The sequence below is a fragment of the Coregonus lavaretus genome (assembly GCF_964263955.1).
Source record: "Coregonus lavaretus genome assembly, chromosome: 22".
Classification (NCBI taxonomy): Eukaryota; Metazoa; Chordata; class Actinopteri; order Salmoniformes; family Salmonidae; genus Coregonus; species Coregonus lavaretus.
The window spans coordinates 33717631-33728107 of NC_140009.1; the positions used below are offsets into that span (position 1 = coordinate 33717631).

A 10477-nucleotide genomic window follows, 5' to 3' on the forward strand; every position below is an offset into this window, starting at 1 on the left:
ACAAAACTTACCCTGTTTTCGTGGTTTTCGTGTAAAACAACATGATCCTGATTAACCAATTAGGCTAACTAAAATTCATCCAAACGGAGAATCAAACCAGCTGCAGGTTGGTGACACTGTCACTATTTTTAGGCCTGCACACCTTGTTTTGTAACGCATGAGACAGGTCCTCTGCTAGTTGATGTTTGGGAGAGCACGAGGTCGGTTCAGGTGGTCCAGCAGAGGGGCAGGTGTCCAAGCTGTTGGAGCGTGAGCTTTCTGAGCATCTCGAGGACGCCAGAGGGGCCACGGGGAGAAGAAGGCCCTCGCGCATTAATTTCTTCTGTTTCATGCGCCGGTTCTGGAACCAAATCTTCACCTGTGTCTCGCTCAGCTGCAGGGCGTTCGAGATCGCCAGTCGTCTGGCCGCGTCAAGTACTTGTTGAAGTGGAAATCCTTCTCGAGCTCCGTGAGCTGTTTTGTGGTGAAGTTGGTCCTTGGTACCCGGTTAGCAGTACGATGGTGCCCATCGGTGGGGATGCTGTGTTTACCTTCACCTCCTCTGTCCATACTGACCCCCGGTGCAACTATACTCAAACCACAGGCCATGTGCATCTTGGCTGAAAAGACAGTTAAAACACAAGTATAGCATAATTATATCGTCTGAATTCAATGAAGTAACCATCCATAAAATATATATAGCACAAAATGTATGGCTATGGATTGTTTGAAGACAAGGAGCATAAAAGTATTTCTGAAACTGACCATGGAGACCACACTGGCTGCAACATAAAGTAATCATATCTAATGAAGGTTTCAGGGGGATTAAAGTAATTACACAATTTTAACATTTAGCAGACGCTCTTATCCAGAGCGACTTACAGGAGCAATTAGGGTTAAGTGCCTTGCTTACAGATTTTTCACCTAGTCGGCTTGGGATTAGAACCAGCAACCTTTCAGGTTACTGGCACAACGCTCTTACCCACTATCTGCCGCCCCAGGTAAAACATATATTCAATATGTTCATCAAGTGAATTGGTTATGCGTATCTGTATTGAGATCAATACACTGGATGGCAATGAGGAATACAAAACTTGGCACTAAATAGCCACATGCAGTTCTATTTTTTTTTGCAGTGCCCAAGATTCAGCTATGGTTCAGAGACATGGATAAGTAAGCCTCATAGCTTTTGCTCTAATCACACACTGAACACTCGACTAAAACCAGACTTAAACAGCTGACCCACTAAATCCTCGGGACTAGAGTAGGTGTGATGAAATTGGCATGACTACTTCATACGTGTTTCTTTATCCTGGTCCTGGAGACCCAAAGCAGTGCACATTTTAGTTTTTGCCTTAGCACTACACACCTGATTCAAATCATAAAATATTGATGATGAGTTGATCATATTAATCAGCTAGGATAAAAACAAAAATGTGCCCCGCTTTGGGTCTCTAGGACCAGTATTAGGAAACACTGATTATAGGTGTTTGATTATTAGAAAAAAAATGTACGTCTACAATTCCTCCGAAATAATTTAACACTATAACACATTGTTGTCCATCAGTGATGGAGATACCAACCCCATCGTGGTATCTGTCTATGCTGATTGTAGGTGGCTGTCTGTATTGCTTTATGACTGAGTCAATTGACTGGTACTGTTTCTGTACTGTACCATGGACTCAATAAGTCCAGGTATTGGATGTAATAACTTATATCACAATTCATAGTAAAGGTATAGGCTCTCTTACAGGGGCCTCTGTCAGAGCCATAGAAAGGTCAGCTCATAGGATAAGTCTTGAAATCCATGTTTTAGACAAAGGAGAATGTCAAGGACAGGTTTACCTAACCTATAACCTGAAATAACAGAGCAATAGCCTATGGTGACTATGAAGAAGCCAACACAGACAAAACAATACAGGAAGTAATTAGGCACTTGGGATCTCAGGAATAGAACATCACATGTACATTCTGATTAATGACTTCTAAGATAATAGAATTGAGGCTGGCCAGAAGGAATAAAATAATCAAACTGAAAATATTTGAGGAATGACTTGCACGCTTTAGAAATAGCCAGCCAGCAAAGCCAGGGCAAGCCAAGGAGAGACTGAGACAGAGACAGAGACAGAGAGAGAGAGAGAGAGAGAGAGAGAGAGAGAGAGAGAGAGAGAGAGAGAGAGAGAGAGAGAGAGAGAGAGAGAGAGAGAGAGAGAGAGAGAGAGAGAGAGAGAGAGAGAGAGAGAGAGAGAGAGAGAGAGAGAGAGAGAGAGAGAGAGAGAGAGAGAGAGAGAGAGAGAGAGAGAGAGAGAGAGAGAGAGAGAGAGAGAGAGAGAGAGAGAGAGAGAGAGAGAGAGAGAGAGAAAGGATCAATATACATTGCTTCAGCCATCTGGGCATCCTGCCCACAGTAATTCAGGTGCTGTCAGAGCATAATTGAAGAATGACGCACTGGGAGTATATACACTGTACCAGCAGATCAAGTTACAGAGGGGTTGTGTGGAGGCCTTTATGCATGAGAGATTATAGGGATGCTTTGTTTCATGCCAAGACCAATATACCCTCTAGAAAAAATGTTGCTGCTGCTTTCACTAATCATACTACTGGTAACAATGTAGCACTAATGAGATATACTCCAACCCTGGAAATCATTCTTATGATACTATGTCTATACTATATCTACCCAGCTGTTTGTCTGATAGGTTAAAGCCATCAGACAGTCATATACAAACGCTGGCTAGAGGACATGGATACTAGTCCTGGCAAGCAACAAAAACAATCAATATAAATCAAAACATATTAGATGACAAATTGTTGTATTGTAGGCTTACTGATGTCTCTGAGACAGACAACAAAGAAGGTATGGCATCTTTAATTAACCTTTTACTGCAGTGGGCTAAATTAGGGTCACACAGAGTGATTCTTGGTAGTCTTAAACAAATCTACTTTGAAACAAAAGTACACACCTCACACAGTGGTTATGGGCTTAAAAAAAGAAGACACCTGTACCATGTCAGATATAGAGTTGAAATGTATTTAATTTGGAGTTTGCATCCCAATTACACTTTATATATATCACAGATGACTGAAATATAACAAAACTGTTTGACACAGAAATCACCGGATCATTGTTTAAAAAAAGTAAAACATATATATTAATAACATTCCACTGATGAGGCCAAAGAGGGCGCTTTTGGTCATTGACCGCAGGAAAGGGCCACACTCCAGGGCCTGTGTTCATTAAGTGTCTCAGAGTAGAGGCGCTGATCTAGGATCAGGTTCTCCCTGTCCATATAATCTTACTCAAGTGATCTAAAAGGCAAAACTGACTCCTATTCTGAGATGCTTCGTGAATACAGGCCCAGATTGCCCATCATGATAGCACCAGACAGAAGGAGGTCTCTATTTGAAAAATATTTAACTGTGTAGTGAACAGTATCACCCCAATAAAGCACCTCTTTGTTCAGATGTGTTGGAGATGCAATTATACACTTGGAGATGCAATTATACACAAGGCTGTGGACTCACAGTTCTCCCTTCAACTCTGGATACTCATATTTAGCTCTTGTGTGAGGTCTTGGTCGGATGAGAAATTACTTTTAATGGGCAAAGTCAAGAAACCACAAGTATTCTACATGAGTTTTTAGTAAGTCTGATCTAATTTCTGTGAAATCAGAAGGTATATTCTAAATGCACAGTAAAGACCGATGAGTTGTTGGTTGACTGATGATATGTGACAATGACTATGTTAAAAAGGTGGACACATGTAAAGGTGCTTGGCATTGAGATCAATACACAAGGCTCTCATTACTATACCGACAGATAATCAATAAGCAGAGAGCTCTAACGTTTTAGGGAGTGAGTTTAGCTAAACTTAGCTGTGCACACTGCACACTCAGGCAATGTTGCCTTTCCAGAGCACAGTGATGCAAATTAAAGCAAGGCAGAATTAGATAGAATAAAGCTATTCTATTATTTTCTAGTGTGGGAAATATCTCCATCCTTTTCTGTGCCTAATAGGTACAGAGAGGCAGGTCTATACTCTGTATAGAGCCACTACACCTGCCCCAGCATCCCCTGCCTTTTCCCCAGTCCATCCCAATTACTCCAATCTGGGTAGAATTGATGAATACATAGCTAGGTAAATTGTCACATACCGTGTGGTTATTGTGGTTGACTGATTCAGGAATTATAAGTGTTCAATTATACTATTCATATTTTATAGCCTATTTTTTTTGTTAAAAGTTAATTCACAATTATGTATTTATTTTTGAAGCCATCATTTGGTGCAATAGGCTAAACGAATGCCAATAAATACTTGTCTTTCTTTTTTTAAATGTAGTTTCTAAACTTCAGCTACGCACAAAAACACGTCAAACTTGTTTTGTCTGTTGTACAGTAGCCTACAGTAGCCTAGCCTATACTTTCTCACAGCACAGCACTGTCCTACATACAGTCGCCGATTTGAGAATATGGCACATCTGTTGCAGACTACTTTTCAATATATGATGAGTAATCAATAACAGTTCACCAAAAGTTACATGTAGATGTATAAACTAATCGATAACTAATGATACAGTATTCATACATCCTTTAAGACTTGCTACTGGTTTTCGTATCAAGAACAAATAAAAAGTTGTACAAATTATTTGGTCAATAAGATAGTTATTGTCTTTCCAAATGGGAACGTGAATTACATATCCAAAACTTACCCGTCCGAGGTTGACTTCTCTTTACCTTCATCCACTCAAAAGTTTTGCTCCTGTGACTTAGTTCAGGTACCTTACACTTGGGGTCCAAGTGAGAGCCACTGTCCACAACAGCAAAGTGAATCTTAGGCCCATCATGAGTGTAGATTTGAATGTGCGCATTTATAGACCCGAATTCACAGTTTGCCAGCGCCTCAGTCGCGGTGTTGTGTGTGGAAGAGGAGTATCCAAGTCCGGGAAGTCGTGCTCGTACGCCCGGAGGTAGGAGGGGAGACGAGAGTAGTGGAGGCAGGCCGGTGGCGTGGTGGAAAAGCCCTGACTCTGTGTTAAGGGAGGGCTGCTCGAGCCTGAGTAGACCCGGAGCTGACTTACCGTGCAGTCTGTTGCAGAACTGGCTCCGAAAAATATGGGTAACAGTGTTGCAATGAATATTCCCTGCCAACCTCTGCTAAAGTTTTGCCCTAATTGCCAGCGATAACTTTTGCCCTAGCTGCCCCTGCGAACAGAGAGCTACTCTCCCCATTACACGCTAACTCTTGATATGAATTCACCTGCGCATAATCATTGGACCGGTCAAACGGTTGTAGAAAGCATGGAGTGGCTATAGCTAACACCCAATAATGCATGCATGGACCAAGATAGCGACCATGCATGGACAGTCAGATGGGCATGCCCTGGAGAAATTCGATCTCTGATTGATGGAGATGACGTGCCCTCTTGGTCTTGGCCAATAGCTGGACATCTCTGTCATCCATCGGGGACAACACTGATTAGCCAAGCCAAGCAAGTTGTAGATTCATTTGAGGTGGCCAAATGAATGGACTCCAGTACAGCAGACAATGCCAGTGTAGACCATCATTCGTGGTCACTTTCTTTTCTCAAACAGGGCCGTTTAAATGAGTAGGATTTACGCGTAAGATGGATATATAAAGTGGCACTTTATGACTGGGATATGGAGGACTCGAATATGGATGAGCAAGTAGGCATACAGTAAGTAAAGTTCACTGAGACGATGGACCAACGCTTCAGAAGTCTGGCATTCATCAAAGTATCACCGTTCGTATTTCAAACAGGCACAGGTAAGATGACGGCAGATTGGTGTGTTCCTCTTTACGCACACAGTGCTGCAGGCCTTCTCGATCTACCAACTTTGTGACTCTCTATACATCATCCCAGATTTGTTGTTATCAATTAGAAACGACTAGGCCTGTAGCTGTTATTCAAGAACTGCTTTTAAGGTGTAAGCCAATACAATAACAACACTTGTTTGCATGTCCTGGATTGAAATGTTTGCCAATATAGGCCTAAAACGTAATTAGCATAGGCCTACATAATTTAAAACGCCTCAAAATAACTAGTATGGAGGTAGACTATAGGCCCAAGTGGATGCAGACTATTCATTAGCATTAGGCTCTTACACAACCATCCTGCGATGATGGTTTCTTCAGCAGCATAGGCCGTGTTCAGTGCAGGGCTAAGGGCTAAGGGTCATGTGAAAGGCACACTTAATGGGTTCAAAGGTCGTGACAGTGGCTGTTGAGCTGTTCACTGGCAGCATATCTGTAATTAGTCTCTGAACAACTAGGAAAATAGCTCCGAGGACAAAACAAAACAGTTTTGCATTTGAGAGACAGATGGACATGCACGTTCAGGTTTAAGGCCCTAATTATCGACAATTATATAGCCCTACAGTTAACTTTATGAAATGGGAAGCTAAACTAATATAACTACAAATTATCAAACTATGTCAATATTGCAAATTCAGGCTCAGCGCTGTTATTTCAGATGAATATTTGCATCTTCATGCACATTATATATACAGCAGGCCTTTTTCTTGACAGTAAACTGTATTTACATTTTTCATTAGATGGCATAGGAAATGGTGACAGTGCAAATTGAACAACAACCTTTATATTACATTCTGTTCGGCTGGTATAATTCCTAGTTACGTGTATAGGCCTATACGCTCATCCTAATTTGATTCAACTGTAAGGAGAGCAAAACCTGTTTAATTGCCTACATTAAAGTTTTATCTATTCAGATTAGGCTACATGTAAAGAAACAAAATAACATAACATGAGATTTTTTTTTAGTATTAGCTCTTAATTTTTTTTTTAAGATGCAGAATTGACCGGTAGGCTATGTAGTTTTATTAGCCATTATTTGAAGGAATTACAAGTGTTTAGAAATACAGGAAATTACAACGTTATTAATTAAGTAGCATGTGTGTTGCGTCCAGATATTGAGTTGGGTGAGACAAGTGGGTGGTGCTGCCAAATAACTTTGGTTTTGTTCTTCTTCAAATACATTTGTGGATAGTATTGACTGCTATAAGAGTGTAATATGACATATACAGGTACACCAACATTACAATACACAACATATTTTAGTTTCACAAGCGTAAAAGTAATCCGTTTAAAATATTGTAATTATTATTTTTAGTACATATACATTTATTATTATTATTGTTATTATTGTTATATGAATTATTATTATTATTAGGCTTATCATTATTGCTATTATTATTATTATTATTATTATTATTATTATTATTGTAGTTGTTGTTGTTTTATTGTTATTGATTAACCTCTATTTGTCATCTGAATTGTTGTCTCAATTATTATCATCACCGTAACATTATTTTCTATCAAAGACCATATCACTAACCTGATCAAGATATTTATCCACAGCTCCACAAAACAATGCTATGTAATCAACAACTTAGGCCTATAACAGCATACAACATTCTATAGGCAACAGCCCAGAAACCCGGTCGCAGCTGGGTGAGTTAATGAAATTCTACAGGCAGCGATGTGCTGAATGAGTGAGTACGATATATCCCTTCCCTCCGTACATTTGCATGCTACACTTATCCATCTTGTTGTCATCTTGCGAGGTTACCCAGGGTTCACGCGTAAGCTTGTTTCTCTCCCCTACACTCAATAAATAAATCTCTGCAGCGTTCTGTTTACCGCCTGAATATAAATTTATTTGCAGTCGATCGAAGACCTGTGTGGAGGTATTAGAAATTGTATTTCTCTAATGGCTTTCAGCAGAGGGAGGGAGGGGGAGGAAAGGGGTATGCAGGGTGATTAAAAAAAACAAAACAAAAAAATAACTGTCATGAGAATCTTTATTCTCCCTTTATGGAAATACACATACTTTTTTAATTAAAAAAAAGTTAATAAACCCAGTTACCAACCAATACAAAATATGAAAAAAATTAAAATATAAAACCATGCCTCTATTCAGTCAGTGGCATATGTTTGATTAGCATATATTTTAAATAAGTGTGTTTAACACAGTCCTGGCTGTAGACCTCCTGGCAACAGGAGTGATATTATCATGCTGACCTTAGGAAGTAAAACAAGTCCTCTGGATCTGGAGTTGGCTCTCCCTCTCAACAGCTTTTATCCCCAAAACAGACACATTTACCAGGACAATATGATGGTAAACAATCTGGGCTCATTTTAAGAATGGAGAAAGAAAATTGTATATATATTTTTTACAGCTGGAATTAAACCAACCAGTAGCCAATGCCACCATCCTAAACATCCTCTCCCTCTGCAAAATAAATTAACCAACTCACTGCATTATTTAACATCCTGCATGAATGTCAGATTTGGACTTTGAGTCACATGCCTCATAAAAATTATGAACATCAACAAAACCCTTCCCAGATGCTATTTGGCGATAAAGTCAAACACTGCTGGATGGGTAACCTACAATACCTTGTTGTACCCTGTACAATCCATTCCATGTGCCCTTATAACATGCATATTACATTTTCACATACCCCTATCCTCTTCTTGATGGCCCCATTGTCTCTGTTGTTGTCGTTGGAGGTGAGGTAAACAAAGTTATTGGTGAGGTTGTCTATCTCAGACAACAGGTAGAAGGAATATTGATTGACTGATGCCACTCATTTGTTTTCACCTCCATTCTCTGATGTCTCTGATCTGTCATCAATAGAGGAGCTGAGCTGCAGAGGCCCAGGGATCATGGTGGCCATGCCTGGATGAATGGGATTATCTCCTATAGGTTTGTATGGACCCCTCACCCTGCTGACGTGCACGGACACGCATGCACGCACACACACACACACACACACACACACACACACACACACACACACACACACACACACACACACACACACACACACACACACACACACACACACACACACACACACACACACACACGCACACACACACACGCACACGCACACGCACACGCACACACACGCACACACACACACACACACACACACACGCACACTAACAGTGGTCTCACACACACAAACACACACACACCTTGCTGACAGGGGTCGGTAATGATGCCGCAGGCTGAAGCGTGATGACGGTACTGACACGATGAGGCCCTGGTCTAACCCAGGAACACCATCATGGTCTCATTATTTGTCATCTCTCGACCCTTGGAGCGCTGGGAATTAACCGTGCCATGACAGATGACTGTCACCACCAACCAGAGAGGTCGCAGTCGGACATTAATGCAGTGTGGGGCTGAGCGGTAAAAGCTGGGCGACCTGTACAGTGGTGGGGATATCAGTGGGGTCCACAGCAGTAAAAGCAAGCTAGGCGATATACGTGGTGAGGCCCTCAGCAATCTGTACGGTGGGGATCACTCAGCAGTCATGACCTCAGTTGTGGTCTTTTCTAGGTCAAGGGAAAGTGTCATGTTATAGTGAAGGAGAGATTGGGGGACGGGGGGAGGGGCTCATCTAAGATGCATTTAACTACATTCCCACAGAGAGGATAATAGAGCGATACATAGCCTACAGTGCTAGCTTGGCATACTCAGACTTCCCAAGAATATGTCTACATACTTGTGCGCCACAAGAATATGTATGTATGATGCTTTACATATCCTAGAAGCCCATAGAGGCACTCAGCAGGCAGTCTTCCAAACACCATGACAACAAAGCATCCGTCATCACCATTCCTCACAAGCTGCTGTGCACACTTCTCTGTTTCCTTCCAGAGCTCTTACTGGCGGATATGAGCAGGAAGTGTGTGTGTGTGTCGTGTGTGTGTGTGTGTTCATCATAGCAGCACATTGCCATATGCCTCTGTCTTCAGTCTCAGACTGCAATGAATGCAGGGTAATAGAAGGAGAATGAGAAGACATACACATGGCATTTAGACGTTTTTAGCGCATAAGGTATATGCTCATCCTATGTTTCCAGAGCTTAAAACGTTTATTGTGGGCATGAATAGGGGAAATCATTTTTGTGACACAAAGGGCTGTGTGTTTAATTTCAGGTTTTACCGTATAATGCATTGAAGCTGTATAATAAAGCCATTGGGTCTTTCCATCGTATCTCCTGCCCTTTCTGAACGATCAATGACGATCAACATGTTGACATTTGCCATGATGATTGGTGTGATTACAATTTTTAATTTATTGGTCAGATTTGCTCTAGTGGCAGATATACTGTAAATGGCAGTTAGAATACGTTTTTAACCAAAGCTATTTTTACAGTATGTGATTCCTCTAGGACATCAACATTGCTGTAGTGCCAACTGAGCCACACAGGACCACAGCAGAAGTACAGTAAGTGACTCTCTCTCTCTCAGTTTGCTCTGTCCTTCCCTCGACAGCCACGCTTTTATCAGTGGTTTTACCTTTTTATTGTCACTGATCATCCTTAACTGGGATGCATTTAAAACGTCATTGATCTTTATAATGGCATGCTTTAATATGACGGTAACAGTTGTCTAGCTAACCAGGAAGTCAAATTCCTGAGATGGATGAGCAGTAGCAGGTGA

At 41.2% G+C, this 10477-nt stretch overlaps 1 protein-coding gene across 1 annotated transcript; it reads right to left on the reverse strand.

The window, feature by feature from the left end:
- Positions 1-206: 206 nt before the first annotated feature.
- Positions 207-8697, reverse strand: hoxc1a (homeobox C1a; the record flags this gene model as incomplete). Its single annotated transcript, XM_084187160.1, is given in 8 exon segments — positions 207-281; positions 284-405; positions 408-599; positions 4689-4925; positions 4928-5092; positions 5095-5146; positions 8482-8561; positions 8622-8697. Coding segments are annotated over 8 exon segments (999 nt in total).
- Between the last annotated feature and the right edge of the window lie 1780 nt (positions 8698-10477).